Source organism: Phaethon aethereus (genome assembly GCF_964289735.1).
Source record: "Phaethon aethereus genome assembly, chromosome: 3".
NCBI classification, from domain to species: Eukaryota; Metazoa; Chordata; class Aves; order Phaethontiformes; family Phaethontidae; genus Phaethon; species Phaethon aethereus.
In genome coordinates this window covers 86210858-86228960 of record NC_138576.1, presented here as the reverse complement: position 1 = coordinate 86228960, position 18103 = coordinate 86210858, and the positions used below count along the sequence as shown (strand labels likewise).

Below are 18103 nucleotides of genomic sequence, written 5' to 3'. Positions count from 1 at the left end.
TAGCCGCTCGTTCACAAAAGGAGGGAATGCCTACTACTGTTTTGTGGCAATATGCACAGATGACACAGAAATAGCAGCGAGGGGTCCTAAAGCAAAGCTTGTCATTAATCACATCCCAAAAATAGCTATTAACTGTCAAAGTGTGCTTTATCGATGAAGAAAATTAAAAGCAATTAAACTAAATTGAATTAAACCAAATGAGCTTTTTTCAAAGCTTGGATCTATTTCTTTCCTCCAAACTAGAAAACTGCCTGAGTTGCCATTTCATAATCAGCATTACCACAATAATTCTAAAATTCCACAGATATTAAAAAGACTATCAAAGCCATTTTCAATGCCAAATACATCATTCATTAATGTACCTCACTCCCTCATTTTCATATTGTCACCCTCACCCACACATCAAATTGTAATTCACATGTCAAATTACAATTCTGGAAACTGTAACTCCTTTAGAAATTCTCACTATAAGCTTCAAAAGTTCTAGCAACTTACTTCAGTGTTTCAAGTGACATTTGCAAGTTATAATTTCTTTCCTGCTCCGGCAATTTTGAGAACTCCACTAAGCATGGGTGTTGTCTTTTGTTGTCATCTCTAACCTGAAAATACAGTAAAGAAATAACTTTAATGTCCCTTAAAAACTAGAAGAAATCTAGAGAGTCCAAAACACAAAATACTTAAAGATTATCCTGCCAGAATTACTGAAACTGAACAACACTTCAAAGCAGAAAGTATTCTGTATTCTCAGAGCACGATCATTCTGTTCAAGTAAGGCAGAATTTGCATTTACAAATAAGCTTCAGAGTTGCAGATCTCAAGCGGAATAAATGCTAATTTGTACTTTTCATTATACAAATGTTCAAAACAAATATGCAAAGTTCAAGAATAGTGCCATCTATGTTATGTTTTGACATACAGCCATAAAAAAACCAACTCATCTTCAGCACCATGATTGAAAAATTTTACATCCAGTTTTTATAAATACATTGATATTAATAGTACTGAACTCCTTACCTGACAAAAATAACAATATGAAGGATAAACTTACTCTATCTCTTAATTCAGAAAATTTTTGTTTCTTAGTTATGTCCAGTAGTATACATGTAGAATGCAACTGTTTAGCAGTCACAAATGATTGGAACATTAATTTATTTTACTGTAGCGACAGCAATCATGAAGACTATAATTTACAAAATCCTACATTTTATAAACTTTAAAATTTGATCAAAAACATTTTAAACCTGCACTACTTCGGTACAGTTTTAGCCTAATACTGGCCATAACTAGGAAGGGCAACCTGAGAGGCTGGGGTAACTTAGAGTTCTACTCTTCTCAGCTTTGCATCTTTATTGTGCTAGGGCTCAGTCAACAAAATCTACAAAGATTATATCTTGCTAGAAGGCTTGATAAAAAACATTAGTTTGCAAATATTAGCTAAAAGATCCTAATGAAAGTGTTAACATTTGCTCAGTTGACATTACATTTTCATCCACATATTAAAACACTTTTGTGTCTGTTGTTCATGGACCGTAAGCTCACCAAAGGGAAAGTCATTTAAAAATAACATTATAGCCAACTTTTCATCAATCAGATAACTCTGCTGGAAAATAGAATGTTAAAAGGTGAAGTTAAGAAACCTAATTGTTATACTTTTTCCAAATTGATCTTTACTCATTTGGTGAATATAGGATGGCTTTTAAATTATTCTAGCTGAAAAAAGACCAAGGCAGGAATTCTCAGTGAAGAGGTACCAGTGAACTGGGTTTAATATGCTGTCAATAGCTTAATCTGTTGTTCATATACAGAATCAGATTTGATGTTTAAAAAGGCTAAGAAAGTCAGTAGCATATAAACTGGCATGAAATTCCTGACTTTCAGAAAAATTCTCTCACACTTAAAACTGATTGCTTGCCCTGCATATTGCATCAAATAAAATAACTTTTCTTTAGATATTTTAATGTAAATGTCTTAAAATGCAAAGGCTCTAGCGTCATGGCAATAAATCCATATACAGTATCTAAGATTACACTTAAATAAAATCATAATATTGGGACATAAACATTGTGTGTTAGAGCAGGGGAAGGAAAGACAGTTATGTGCAAACCGTAACCTATTTATAAAGTTTCTCTAATTTTAAGTCCTGAGTGTTAATTGCACATGAGTACCCACAGAGTGAAAATGAACATGGATCACTAGTAGCTGAAATTTATTTTTTATTTATCACCTTCTGGTTTTGCCAGTTCTGTGTTTTTCTATAACAACTAAACTGTACACTACTACTCAATCTAGTTTATTTAATCTCATGAAAAAAATCTCACATTTCTCAATAACATTTCTGAGTAACGTATTTTTGCATTTTGATCTAAACACACAATTATCAAATTCAACGGGAGTAATTTGTTTATGTTTTGGATTGAAAAAATTTACAATCTCCAGGGGATATTTATCTTCATTTGATAAGGATTAATTTTCTTTGGACAGGCAATACAAGCAATTCAACTGCCAAGCTCCTTTACTGAAATCATTATCAGCTAAAATGAGAAACTTCTTTTAGCAGAGACACCAAAAATGTTTATTTGCAGATTTCTTTCTAAGACCTATAGTAATCTCCATTGATAAAGATTCAGTATAGTCTTCAATAAGAAGCAATACTTTAGATGTATGTATAGCTAATTTAAATCTTGAGCATCTGGTGTTTTCCTCAGAATCCCAACATTAGTTGAATTTCCCCTATTGACACTCTTTTCACTCTAGAGCTACTAGGTATAATACTTCTATTATATATTGAACATATTTTATAGGTTGCCTTCCTGCCCCCTTTTGTTTTTTTCTGAGCACAATATAAAAATCTACTACTTTGAAAATACATTATAGAAGCGGCAGAACTCACGACACCTATCAATTCTTCTCTTTTGTGGCTGGTTTTAAATGTACAGTAAAGTTTAATGCAAACAAAGATATGCAGATGCATCTGATGATTTCAAGTTGGACACCTAAATACCACACATACTCGGACTTATAATGAAGCCTGTTAACAAAAGTCCTTAATTTTGCTACATTAGCTTGTTATTCTACTTTGTTACATGTATAAAATGCTGTAGTAATATCACAGGCAATACTGGTATCACTTAGGTGATACTACTCACAGATCTGATGAAACAGGTATGTAGGAGGGAATACAAAATGCAATCTACAGAAGATTTTTTAATAATCCAGAGAGACGTTTAAATCTACAGATTCTCTGTCCTTTAGCCTCTAAACTTTTTGACTTGATGAAAAAACACCACTAGCTACTATATTTAATGCATCTTGCTCTGAGTTAAAAAGACCAAATCCAATTAAGATTAGAGGACTCATACGTGTGCGTCTAAGCCAGCTCATTTGTGTTTCATGCCTTCCCTCAATACTCAGTAACTGCAGTGCATCAATTCAGATAACGAGAATTGACAACAGTGGCTTAAACTGGTGAAATCATCTGTGAGAAACCAATACGGATAACGGAGTCAATCAATGAAGATAATCAGCATACACTTTGCCACATTCCCAAAGCGAGCACATTCAACCACAGAAGACTAAAGCTACAGAAAGATGAAAAACTTAAAAGATGTAGCACCTGGTTTCATTCTGAATATAACTATAATATTTATCACTGCTTAACTTGATACTTACTACGTATTGTTTAAATTAAAACAGTGTTCAACTGTACAATTAGATTCTCAATGGTAAGTAACGGTACACTGAAAGTTCCTGCGATTGCTTCACAGCTGGTATGATTATAACACAATTAAAATGTTTTGACACATTAATTTAACCGCAGTTTTGTGTTTGATTTGGTGGGGAAAGCAACAACAACAACAAAAAAATCTAGAGATCTTCTCTGTTACTCGAATCTTTTTTTAGTACTGCTGTATGCTACACTAAATATAATACCTATGCCCAGTCAATCTGTAGTCTGAACTCCTCAGAAGACCAAAATCTCTTTAGTAACAAAAATAGAATACAGACATGTTTCTATACGTGCATACATGTTTTAACATTTTACATCTAGTATCTATTGTATGTTTCTATATACTCTTCACAGCAATAGTTCTTCACAAACACCACCATTTGGGATGCAAATAACTAGCTTGTATACCTTTTTTTATGATTGATTTGAAAAAAATATATAATCAACCAACTAGACCGCATTTTATATCAAAGCCAGAAGCCACGTATGTTTTTTCTATTATACTCCACGAAAAGTAGGAAAAATATATGAAAATAGCTAATACAGACATGAGGCCGAAGAATTGGAGAAAAGGAAGGAGAAACGCAGATTTAAAGGAATTTGCTATAAGCAATACTCATTTTTGGGGTAGTGGTTTTAACCTAGAAGACTAGATATAAGGAAGAAATTTTTCACTATGAGGGTGGTGAAACACTGGCACAGGTTGCCCAGAGAGGTGGTAGATACATCAACCCTGGAAATATCCAAGCTCAGGCTGGATGTTTCTGAGCAACCTGATCTAGCTGAAAATGTCCCTGCTCATTGCAGGGGTTTTGGACTAGATGACCTTCAAAAATCCCTTCCAACACAAACTACACCATGACTCTATGATTTTTCATGAAAAATAAGTTTGGGACTTCTGAAAGAGTTATGTCAGTCAGTACGTGTGAAGAGAACCAAGAATAACTGCTTTTATTGGCTTACTCCACCAGGCAAATTAACTCCTTGCCCCAAGAAAAAACAGAAGATGAAAAACCCACTATGCATCTTCTGTGCTGGCAGTTAGACTGGACGAAAATTTCAGCATCAAACAGCTTTAATACCAGAATTTTGGTTCAGAAATACACAATAGGTTTCCACCTGCTTCTGGTGGAAATTGCCTAAAACCTTACTAATTCTGGAAGGATGGAAAAAAATGCAGTCCCATTAGCACACTGAAACCAGTGTGCTTAAAACTACTACATAATTAACAGAAAATTAAGTTGGAAGGTACATACTGGTCCATACTGCCAGCCAAGCTCAATCTTATTCATAACCCAAAGTTCATGGATGTTCTCTGCTAATTTTTCTCTAATCCTTTCCAGGTGGGGAGGCAAAACGATCTAAAGAGAGAAGAAAGAGACTATTACAAACAAATTGCTTGACAGCACCACCCAAACCTTCATAAAAAACTCTGTACAAACCAGATCTCTCAACTAAACCTAAATTATCATTCAGTTCTTATTGACTAAAGCAAACTAGAATTCTTAGATAAACAGAAATACATTAACCTATGCACTTACAAGTGCCAGAGCTTGACCAGCAAGGGAAAACAGTTTTAAATCCAACACCTCCAAATGGCACAGGATACATTCTCGGCAGGTGGCTAGAAACTACTCTCAAGCCAATACTACTTCTCAACTTAAAAAATTCTAAAAATCTCAACAATCAAGGTAATGTTGTGAAAAACACTTCAGACAAATATAAACATTTGAGATCTGAAATCCATTTTTTAAAGAAATAAAATTAGATGATGATGACAGGTGACAAATGAAATCAGGACAGCACATCATTCTACCTCCAAAATTTGAAATCAAGTCTGCTTTACCTCAAAAACCAGACATCTCAAATATTCAGTGCTGTGAATCATGATAATGTTACCCTAACTGTTGGTGTTACAGAACAGAACAATAATTGCATTACACCTACAAAATGCTATATTTAGCACTTAATGGTAACAAACTACAAGGTTTGTTCTTTTTTTATGTGTCTTTTTCAGGAAAGAGTTCTTAAAGATGGTAAAATCTGAGCACATAGTGTACAAAAATTTGTATCATCTCAAACTCTGACCCAGTGTAAAATGGGCTCTTGTTATCTGTGATCAGAGATGGAGCTCTTTGGTATCAGAAACTATACCAACTACGTAAAAAATAAAAGAAACCTATAACATCAGTGTATGCCATGTACTGCCCACAGTGAGTCAAATGCCACTCTCAGTAACCTGCAAGACCAGTAAAGAATTAGAGCTGAAGCTCGTCTAAAAGTCTTACCATAATGCAAAGTCTTCAGTGATTGTAATTAAAAAGTAACAAAAATGTTTATTAACAGAACAAGAAGCTCAAATATTCTTTTTTGCCTACTGTAATATTAAGGGTAAAACATTATTTATTGCAGTGTTTGTGAACTGAAATATATTAAATTCTTAGTGATCACTATAAGGACTTTACGCACCATTTATCAGCTTCTCGCAATGGAACGTACCAACGAAATCCCAAGAAAAAACAAGGTTGAGACAAGCTACAAATTCAATCAACTGTGAAGTAACAATACGTGTGCTTAAAAATGAAAATGCAGTCTTCCATTTTCCATACCTGGCTAGTATCTACAGGAACTGGAGTGAAAGCTGCTTGTGACAGAGAGATAGTGGGACCCAGTAGGTCTCGTGTATAGCTACGATCCTGCTTGTATTCTCGGCTATGCTCCACTTTCAGCTTCTCTTTTGGTAGGACAGCTTCAAAGCAAGGGGCATATCCAGGTGGAGGAAGGAACTTGAACTCTCCATGGCGACCTCCAAGCAAGAAACGTACCCTGTAAACATCAGAGTTACTTTAGATAACTGAGACACCTCTGGTATCAAACAATCCTTTTGTAAGCCTAATAACTATCAAATGCTTTTTTAAAAAAAAAAGAAAAAATAAATAAATTCAGTGTTGCAGCTTCTTTGCATTGTTTACAGTTCAACTTTCTCTAACCGGTGCCAGAGTTTATGAAGTAGGCGGTGCAAAAAACATGGGGAAAAGTAAACAATTCTTTCTTTTATTTAATTCCACTTCCAGAAAAGTATTCTAAATCATGAGACTAAAAGAGAATACACAGAGACTGAAAATAATCATTATACTTAGCACACCTATGAAGTAAGCTGCAGCCTTTTGAGACTCAGAAGGCAGAAATTATAACCCAGAGTAATCAATCAACCACCTCTGAACTCTCTCCATTGAGGAGTTCTCCATTCTCTCTCATTTGAGAAATGAGCCTGAAAACTCCATGGAATACAGTTCTTTCTTGTCTCTCACAGAACACTAAATCCTTAGGACACAATACAAAAAACTCCTTTATCTTCTTTCCTAAAACTTATAACTGTCATGTTAGTAGAAACCTAGGGGAAAGCATTCTTTTATTCATTACAAAATGGTGACTTCGTCATGGCTTTTTGTTACTGAAAAATTCAATGAATGAGGTGATCATGAACTAGCAATGACATAATACTGAAAAATCTTCCCAGAACATTGCCATCCAGAAGGAATCAACACACATACAAAAAACCAGCCTTACAACAGAATCGTTTTGTCTCTTTTCTGAGTATCTTACAAGATTTTTTTCAATGCTATACTTGAACACTCTCCAAAAAACACACTCAGCACATGAATAGTATCTGTCAAATATTTCTCTCATGACAAAGATCAAGCATGCAGGCTTAAAGTTTTGCATTTCATAGCATGCATGTCCATAGTTTTACCACATTGCATCTCCTGTATTATCGAAGGCAAAGTCTACGGAAGTGCATTTTGCACCTGGAATGAGAGGCTGGTATGCCAACTGTGCGATAGCTCTTAGCTTCTGTAGTATTCACCACAGTCTTTGAATGATCCCTCACAGAGCATTGCTCTGTCTCCAATAGAAATCAGCTTTCAGTCTTTACCTTTGCCGGCCCTGCTAAAGTTGGTGTCCCCACTGGAACATCACACATGTTTTTTTTAATATTATAGTCTCAAACTATTCAATAAATGGAAGCAGAAGCCTGGCACCTCAAGTGCAACGTCAAATCTCATAGAAAACCAGTACAGCAAAACCAGAATGCAGACTGACTGAATTCGTATTAACTCGTCCTGCCGTAAAGAAAGCGTACCACCACCATTTCTTATGGTAAGTGCAAGAAATGCATCTTTAAATAATAGCCACAACCTCGTAACAAGTGAGTTAGGACAAATATATTTTTAATATCAAAGACTGATGTTTTTCTTCCCATATAGGTAAAATGCTGTCCTGGAGTGAATATGTAGCAGTGTGTCAGCTAAGAAATTATAAAGAATCTGTTTCTAAGTTCTATCTGCAAACCACCTGAATACACTGGTGTGCTGAAAAACAACAGATGCACTATCTCTTCAGGACTCCTTTGTAGCTCTCACTATCCAAGAACTGGAACTGTGCCAAAGAAGCAGATGTCAGAAAGGGAAATGAGAGCAAAGGCAGCCAGGGAAATATTCAGCATATGCAGATATACTGAAAAAACAACCCAGACTGGGGGGGGGGGGGGGGGGGGGTGGAAACAAAACACCAAAAACACCACTACACAGGATGCTAACTTTATTCCTGCAGAGAAGCTGACAACTGGGAAGAAGAGGCCATCTATGTTGAAATTCTCAAACATTCCTTGAACTGGCTGACCATTTATCCGGAAAGAGATGCTGGGGGCACTCAGGTCCAAACAGCAGCTAATAACATCGTCAGTTCTTAACAGATGTTGGTTGGGAGAATTTACTGTTCGTGCTACACAACCTATGGAAGTAAAGGAGGCACATTTAGCAAAACTTCTGAAAATTATACAGGTTTTCACAGCAGCCTAAAAAAAGAGAAAGAAAATATAGCAATAGAGCACAAACACATTAACACACAAATATCTAACCTGTAACACCCAAGATTTGATTTTAAGCTTGCAATATAGTGAATAGAAGCACACAATCATACCTACAAAGCTATTTTAATCATAAATAATATAATGATATCACATTTAATGTAAGTGAAAGTAATTACTGATACCCATATAAACAGTCAAAACCAAGAAAACTAAGTTTTACTCCTCATAGTAGTAGAGGTGAAAATTGAAAAACAATCATTAGTATCTAATATGAAACCTAGCAGACTTTACTAAAGAATGCTTCATTATTCAAGATAAGGACAAGTATCGTGCTTTAAATTATTTAGGAAAAGTAAGGTACTTCCTGTTATTAAGGGCCACATCATGGTACCCTTGCAAACTTGTAAAAGATGATACTACTCAGTCTCATAATCAAAGAAAAAGAAAGGCCATGATTTTCAACATACAACTACTTAAAGTCCTTCCAAGTTGAGAGGTTTGTGTTACATGAGAATGTCAGTGAAGACAGAAATGTTTTCAAATCTATCAGCCACATGCACAACAGAGATTAATATACAAAAATTGCAAATACAAAGGTGGTCTGACTTTTTTGACTCAGCTGGATTATTGACTTGAGAACCACAAACAACTGTTGTTTTATTCTTTTGTGACACTTCTGATTAAGAAGTTTCTGGTGGGTAGAAAAATCATTTTGATTTTCTTTTGTTTCCTCCCTGAAAGGGCCCCTAACTACGAAAGTTATTTTGGATGGCTCATTATTTTCTGGTTCTTCTGTAATAACACTTTATCTGACAAATTCTGTTATGACACAGCTTTACTGACACCATTAATTATGCATCATTGTTCCAAAGTAATTCTCACTATACAAGAGAGGCAAAGTGGCAGCTACTTTCCTAAGATACCACTGCAGTCGATACGTTATTACTTAATAATACAATCTATTGCTATTTTGATTGGCAAAGTCTTTGGAAATTTAAAACTGTATTCTTTTCCAACTACCAAGCCACAATGCCTCGAAACTTCAAAGACCTTGAGTGATACATACAGCTGACTCACTAAAACATCTCTCTCATCTGCTAAGCAGCTTTAGAAAACTTGCTCAAATCTTCATAGTGGCAAGACTTGCCAATCTAATGAGCCTAACCCAGTTTCCAGTAAGTTCTACAGTTCACCATTGCTCAATAATATCTCAAAGGAAAAAATTTTTCCTCAACAAGGTGAAACCCCAGTAGAAGCTTTTTTCAAGAAGTTTAGGACTGTCCATGTGTAGAACTACCCATTCCAAATGTTATCTGGGAATCTTTTCACAACAGTTAAATTATTTGAAAAAGATAAAGAAAAAGAGAACAATCTTGCTTTTTTATTATTCTGATTTTGCTGAGCTAAGCCCGTTTGAAGAGAGAATGAGGTATTTGCAGAATATTATATAGTACTTTAGATATTCAGTTCAGCTTCCTTTAACACTACAATTTGCATACAGAAATTACTATTAACTAATAGATGCAAGCTGGGCCACTAACTTTTTAAAGATGAATACCTGACCAAACACACCATATGCAAGCTAGGAATATGATTCTGCAAGTTTTGCAATAAATAGTCTCAATGTATGTAAATAAAACATCACTACAGAAAAATATTTAGTTTTAAAATGTATGGCAAAGAGCATACTTAAAAATCTTCTTCACCTCTAAAAGTATTTCTAAACTTAAAAAACATTACTTAAAAGTATTTTTAAGCATATTAAAAATCTGTTTAAAAAAAAACAAGAGACATTCCTGTGAATTAAATCTCTCAGGCTGTTCTTACACTAATCACACAGGAATTACAAATCCAGATGACTGTTTGCCAGACTTCATTTTTTGCACCTTTGAAGTTTTAAATAAAATCTTCATAGTTATGATGGAAAAAAGAAACAAAAAATAATTCCCAGGCCGAAATGTAAGTTATTATTCTATCTGCATTACTTTGTATAAAACAATTTTTTCAACATGCAATGTCAACTTAAAACATATTCTGATAAAGGGTCTGTTTCTGTATATTCCAAGTGTCAACTGAAACATCTGATTCACTTTGCTGTTGAAAACAAATACACTGGAATTGCAAACAACGCTCTAGTTTAAAAAAAATAAAAATAAAAAGGAGAATACCTGACCACAGATGAAGACCATCGAAGCCATAGGAATACAAGTCATCACCAACACCATTTCCTCCCCATTCTGCTCCTCCCCCTGGATATGGTGAGTAGCCCTCTGTTGAAGCCCAGCCCACTCGTAGATGAGTTGATTCTGCAGTCACAAAAGGCTCTAGATGGTCAACCATAAGTTCATAGTACCATTTTCTGTATTGGGCAGAGCCTTCACTAATCCCCAAGAAGATGTTGGGTCGCATGCTTAAACAAAAAGAATAAAAGTGGCTATTAACAACTTATCTCAAGAACATGATGAAAGCCTGCAGACTTTTTATTAAAGAAAAATTTCATGCTTGTTTTTTATGATTAAAACAATAGAAGTAAAATATTTATTTATTTATTCTTGTGAAAAATGCTCTATACAGTTAAAGTAAAAAAGTGTTTGTTTCAGTAACTGAAACAGTATCTTCACTCAGATACCAATAATAATACCATATGTGTTTGAACATTTAATAGATGTTAAATCCTACAAACAAAAAATCACAGCTATTCACCGGTTACCAATAGAAGTGTAGCAAGTACACACTCCAGGTTTAATTTTACATAGCAAACTGCATTCTATAACACTGATTATCCATTCAAGAGAATAACATTTACAAAGGTACAGAAGTAGATTGTCAATCTATTTCAAAACTCTCTTGTACCTCTTCCTTCCTTATTCTCAGTTTTGTACAACTCAGTAATTTGCAGTGGTTGTACCAATCCTTAATATCAATTTGATTTTCCTACTGCTCATGATTTTAAAGTACTTCACAAGCATACTTGAAAGGCAGAACCACTACTGTGCTTATTCAGTATCGAGTTAAACAGCAATATGTAGAGTTATAAGCTCATAGGATCATAGAACAGTTTGGGTTGGAAGGGACCTTTAAAGGTCATCTAGTCCAACCCCCCTGCAATGAGTAGGGACATCTTCAACTAGATCAGGTTGCTTGGAGCCTCATCCTACATCTAAAGGTCATGAGGGGGCAAACAAGGAAAGAAAATTATTTTCTAATCTGATTTTTGGGATAATACTGAATCTAGAATATTCCCTAAAAAAAAAATCTGTCTCCAGACAATCATTACTGTGTCAGCTTTGTATTAAGAAAGCCATCCAATCTTGAATTAAAGCCATACCTTACTAAGTATCCAAAATCAACATGTTAGGTATATTTCCTCAATGATTGGTTACCCATATTGCTAGGTATCTTTCAGAATTCTAGGCTGAATGTACCTAGTTTTCACATCCCTCCACTGGATTGGGTTATAAGTTCTATAAATATTTTCTTTCTACATACAACCTGCCTAATCAACACAAATGTAGCTCTAAGCCAGTCCCAGCACACAGTTTGCTTTCTGGTGTAGCGAATGCAAGGGGAAGAATAACAGTTGATACGGGCTGACAAATACAAGTCAGTGTAAAAGCAGACTTTTCAGTTCCTTATAAAATTACTTCGTTTATCACATAAGACTAACATGCCGACCTCCTACAAGTATATGGGGTGTCTTTTGCCAAAAGTTTAAGCACAGATACTCTCAACTTCATTACAAGTCAAACATTTAACCTCCTTAAAAATATAAACAAAACCTGTTTGACAAAAGCTATCTTCCAGAAAAATCAAATCATTTGTAAGTTACTGGTAAGATCACCAGTTGACTCTTTTCGGCCGGAACACAGTATCAGCATTATTATGCCTTTATCCAGACTCCACAATTTAATCAACCTAATCATTCAAATTACCCTTTTTAAGTAGGAGTTTGTGAATACAATTTCCCAGTCCCCTGGAAAAGTATGTTAAACAGCAATATCTTAGAAAGTTCCTTCGCCAATCATTTTTGCTGAGAAGTATTCAAGTCTCATTCTATCACTACATGTTTTCAATGTTTCATTGGTCTTTCTGACTTTTGAAAAAATAATGTTTTTTTCCTTGTAACTGCAAGAATATGAATTTTCTGCATTAGCAAAGCAAAAATATGTATTAACTACGTTTACTTTTTCTACAGCCAGTTTTGGGAAAGACAGCTCTACCTTCCCCGTACAAGATCCAAAGTCAGCTCAGAAGCTCAATCAGTACCCATACATTTAAAATTTCTTCTCATGCATTCTTAACAGAAGTTTTCATTAGTGATTTTAGCTCCTCAGTTGTTCAAATTTATTGCTGACATGAAACGATTCACATTATACCTTCTTTCCATGTCTTAGATACATTGGTGTGTTATCTGCTGTGTTGGGGGAAGTCACCACATGTGGTTATGAAAAATATGATAAATATATTAGCTATTAAACTGTCAAGTTCATTTCACCTTTAGACTTTAGAAAAGAAATTTTTATTTCTTTATACTTTATACTCTTTATATATTTTTTCTTTCTTTTTATAAAGTCTTCAGACTTTAGAAAAGAATTTTTTAGAAAAGAAATTTTTTTTACTTGAAAAGGCCTCCTTATACAGTTGTGGAATTTTTATGCTTTTCAGCATCGAATAAATCCTATGAACTCTGAATTGTAAGTATTATTTCTATGTTTCAACTTCCATTCTCACTCAATGATTGAGACTTTTTAAAACAGACGTAAGTTTGAGACAGAGGAAGATCCCACGAATCTTCACTTAAAGCCAGATTCTTCTGCCTCTTCTAGCATAAATCTAAACTCTGGATAAACATTTACCTTGTAACTATTACTTTGATAGTTTAAGGAGTTACTCCTTCATCTTGTTATTAATGTCTGCTGGAAGGTGGCTTCTACCACTCTGCCAGTGGAAGGAAGGGTGAGGACACTCCCTCACAGTAACTGACAATACTTTGAAAGCACAGCTAGATGTAGACAGGAATCTTCAGAAAAGATTCTACATTTTCACAGCCTTAAAGCAATTTAGAGCAGCTTTAGCTTGCAGCAGCTCTCTCTGACCTAAGTTTTGATTCTAATTAATATTGCAAACAGTATTTAAAATCCTAGTAAGCATAAAATATCTTAACAAAACTTTTGGAAGTAAAACATTTTCTGTAGTGACTATTTCTTTTACCAACAAGTTTTATTCTGCTTTGTTCATAGACATAGATTTTTTCTTTGGGTTTGTTTTGGGGGGGGTGATTTTTTTTTTTACCTGCTCACATGGTTGACAAGACGTGTCTGTAAGAGCAGATCTCTTCCTGGCAGGAGATTATCACAGATTAGATGTTGATTAGACCGCACAGCTACTCCATGACAAACACAAAGAGAACACAAGACATCCAAAACCTGAAAAATAATAGATTTTTTTCATCTTAAATATTTTTTCATGCTAGAGAGTTCATAATCACTGTGAGTTACTTCAGGTGATACAATGCTATACACCTTGTTACTGGAAGACATGTAAGGGTACGTAATTCATCCAAAATGGTAGTTTTATTTTACAACAGTTCTGAAATTCTCCTAACAATATTAAGACATATTCTCCCTGCTTCCCTTGAGATTTAGTGTGTATCAATGTTTTCATCAAAAAGAAGACAATATCCCTCTTTGCTTCTTCAAACTGCTCATATGCCGTTTGGGAAAAGTTTCATTCCTAATTACAAATACAATATTAAAGTATTTGAAATCTAACTTCTACACAGAACAACATGCTTGATTTGTTCACAAATGTTCACCTAAATATACATGTCTCCTCTTCGCCTACCTTATGGTTTCTTCCATGTTTGTCCAAAAGACAGATGATTGATTTAATATGTCCTTCCTTAATAATGTTTAGAGCTTCTGGGCTTTCCACCAACACACAATGCAATACCTCTAGAATTCCTGGGGAAAAAAAAGAAAATATATTTATTCAAAGTGCATATAAAATCGTAACTGCTGCACATAATACTTCCTAATACATTGCTCAGCAACACCAAAGAGTTTCAAAAATCATCGTACATCATAAAACCAAAACAGGATTGATGTTGTACTTCTAGATTTCTGAAAATAAGTGAATGTAGTAAAAATCAGAAAGGTAGTTTTATTTTTTATTTCCCAAGAAAATCTAAATTAAAGAGGAGGATTGGAATTCCCAGTGACTTCAGTCATGGCTGCAGTCACTGAGATCTGACTTAATTCAGATCTCTCATTTTAAATCTCAGACAACCTACAGCACCATTACCTTTTATCCCAATACTATTTAATGTTTTTATCCAGGGATGTGAAGGAAGATCTGCTGTCAACAATATAAAGAGTAAACCAATATGAAATGATACCATATAATGTAAGTGTGGTAACTATAACCTTGGAATTTTCAGATTTCTGTAGGTAGATTCATAATCTTAATTTTGTCTTGAATAGTATACACGGTTCATTTTCTAGTCTTAATCTTTTCAAAAATGGAAGTAAAAATACTTTGAAGATGTAAACATTCAATAATGAATGAAGATTATCAATTAGACCCAGCTGCCACAGCAACTTCTTCAACTGCTGCAGCATCTGAACACTAATTATCAAACGCATTTTGTTCTAAGGGCAAACTCCCTCTATTTCAGAAGAAGTCTCATATGAAGGCACAATGTCTGTTTGGACTGATCCACTTTCAGATTGTCTACGTTAAAGACAACTGGACCTGTTCCAATTTCATTGGAGTTGCTCAAGGCAGCAAAGCAGGAAGTGTTCAAATTTAATACAAATATCACAAACAGTATGATATGCAGAGTTTCTGACAAAGACGAGGGAAAGTTCTTTCTTAATGGCTAACAGATGCATATATGTTCAGGACATGTTGAGTCCTCTGATGTCATACTGCAGAACACTAGAATAAAATGCATGCCCTTAAAAAAAAAATACTCAAAAGCTAATATTATCTGGTTCCAAAAATCTTCACTTGGAGGATATCAGATCACTAACTTGCCCTATTTCATTTTTTATTACCTATGTTTTAATGCCTTTAAAATTTTAGGCGGACTAGTTAATCCCATCTGGAATATATTTCAGAGCAAAAGACTAATCTTAATTTATGCATTGAAGAGACAGTGAAGCATTTGCATTCAATTACTCACTCAGCTCCTGCAATATCTCACTTCTAACATGGTCTACTCACACACATTTATACTTGGACAAATCTTCATTTTCTTTCATTTGCTTCAGTGAAGATCAGGAACTGAATCCATTTCTGATCTAAGTTGTACAATCCACTTACAATTGCTGTTTATATACTTAATGCCTTTATTCTGTTTTCAGAACATTTTTAGTTCAATTATTGATCATAGTTTATGGCATCAAATCTTTAACGCAACACATTCCAGAAAACACTTGCAGGAGATGTAGCTAGGAACTTCAATGTTGAAGGTGAACTTAATTTTGGTGTGATTGAGAAAGTGTGGTGTTTCTTCCTCACAAACACTCTACCTTAGAAAATGAATTAATTATTTTAGCTAAATACATGCAGCCAGGTATTCTTATTTAAAAGGTGTGATATGATCCAGTATTTCTCCCTGTTGTAGATCTACCATTGTAAAATAAAACAGTGAATATCCTCACGCCACTCAACCCATATAAAGCTTAAAATCTGGCAAGCAAGCATCCCACATAAAAATCACAAAAGCACATTTACATACTAAAAGCTAAACCTAGTGTGCCTCTCGAGAGAACTAAAGCACAGCATAATTAGCATCTTGTATAACTGACTCCCTCAAAACCAGAAAAAGTCATCACTATAAAATCACTTTTGGAGGCAACATGGAAGTTATGTTACCAGAACATATGGGGAAAGAGTTCAAGCAGCCTAGTTCCTGAAGAAAACTCAGGACAAACAAGCATTGCAAATATTAGAATCTTCAGAATTTTTGCAGCATGAGGTTCATTATGCAGTACGACTACAATGTCAGATTACTTTGCAGTTTACAGAATTCAGCTCATCTCTTACTAGAACAAAGACAAACATTTCGGTTTTAATTTTCAAAACTTATTTCTACTTTGAGATTAATTTTTCAAAATATATACATATCAGAAACCACGTAACACAGCATTTTTAGAGCTGTTGTAAAAAATTTCATATTGAACCTCCAAAGTTGAGTGCAAAGCTTTGACTTATTTCTGAAAATCCTAGCCCTGAGAGTTTCAGATGTAAAATTAGTTCTCTTAGGAAATAATTTCACCATGAGCAACCGGGAAAATACACTGAAATCAGGAAGATTGCAGCCAAATCCCACGCAACTGCGTAACTGTGAGAACATTCTCCTTGGATGAGCGTTCTCACACCAAAGGTGGACTATAGTGGAGGAAAGACCTAGCCTGTGACTTTGCCAGTTTTTAAACACTTGTTTCAGTTTAAATTCTCTCTTACTCAAATGTTCATGAAAGCAAGAAGATCACGGCATCTGCAGAGCCGGTTTCCCTAGCAATAACGTAAACCAACATGAATGTTCAGTTATGACATGTATTAGCTGTAGAGATCCTAACCAAATAGACTAGCTACACTGGCAGGATAAGCAGCAGGATAACATCTCTAACTAGGCACCTGTGCTATGAGCAGTCAGCTGCCTGTAACACCTGCTGAGAACTACAGTAGAGACACAGATTTAACCCCATACGCTCCTGCTGCCTTATATCTTGAGCAGCTCAAGGATTTACAGCATAAACATACCACCACTGAAACAGATTAGGTGCATGCCAGGAGCAGGAAGACAGTGTAGTAGAACAGGTCCCCCACCCTAAAGCCATAGTTCTGCAGCAAAAACGTGAAATGCCTCCAAGTCTCTATACCAGCCTTCAGCCCAAGAGAAGAGTAACTGACTTCTGAACTCTGTGCTTGCTCCAAGAGTTGACAAAGGAAGAAAAAAAGTCTACCAGTCTAATATAAGCTAAAGAACTTTTACAATGGAGCAACATCTTCCCTTCCTGGCAATCCTCCCTTAAAAATGCCAGCGAATCCAAGGACACATCTATCTGAGGCAGAAGTATGCATCAGGAGTAAGAAGAACAGGATGGGAAAAGAAATTTTAATTCTTGAGGACATGTCTGTAAACAACAAAAAATTACTATTGAAAGGAATATTTTTATGTTCCTTCCAGTTCATGAAACAACATACAACACTAAAATAACAAGTGACAGGAATAAACTGCAAATATGTAACCAGAAAGGTGTATCACATTGTTCTCACTGCTGTTGTAACTACCCTGCCCACTGGTCTGACTACAAACCTTCCTGCATTTTGAACTTAGTGTAGCATAATTACAGAAAATAAGGCTTGAAAGACTCTCAAGAGGTCATCTTCCAACAAAACAGTAACAAGTATACATAATGCAAAACAGTCACAACTGCAACTGGAAAACATTTCTTCGTCTGCAACTCCGAAATGGCTCCAGCTGGGTGACA

General features: G+C 35.0%; 1 protein-coding gene across 1 annotated transcript in view; it reads right to left on the bottom strand.

Annotated features, from left to right (window-relative positions):
• RYR2 (ryanodine receptor 2) overlaps positions 1–18103 on the bottom strand; it is a gene marked incomplete at both ends in the record, with an annotated part of 428112 nt that overhangs the window by 191156 nt on the left and 218853 nt on the right. Inside the window, 7 exons of the mRNA XM_081998040.1 lie at positions 496–599; positions 4984–5088; positions 6337–6553; positions 8329–8521; positions 10769–11010; positions 13893–14026; positions 14445–14563. Of these exons, the coding sequence (XP_081854166.1) occupies positions 496–599; positions 4984–5088; positions 6337–6553; positions 8329–8521; positions 10769–11010; positions 13893–14026; positions 14445–14563 (1114 nt within the window). The remainder of the gene's footprint in view (positions 1–495; positions 600–4983; positions 5089–6336; positions 6554–8328; positions 8522–10768; positions 11011–13892; positions 14027–14444; positions 14564–18103) is intronic.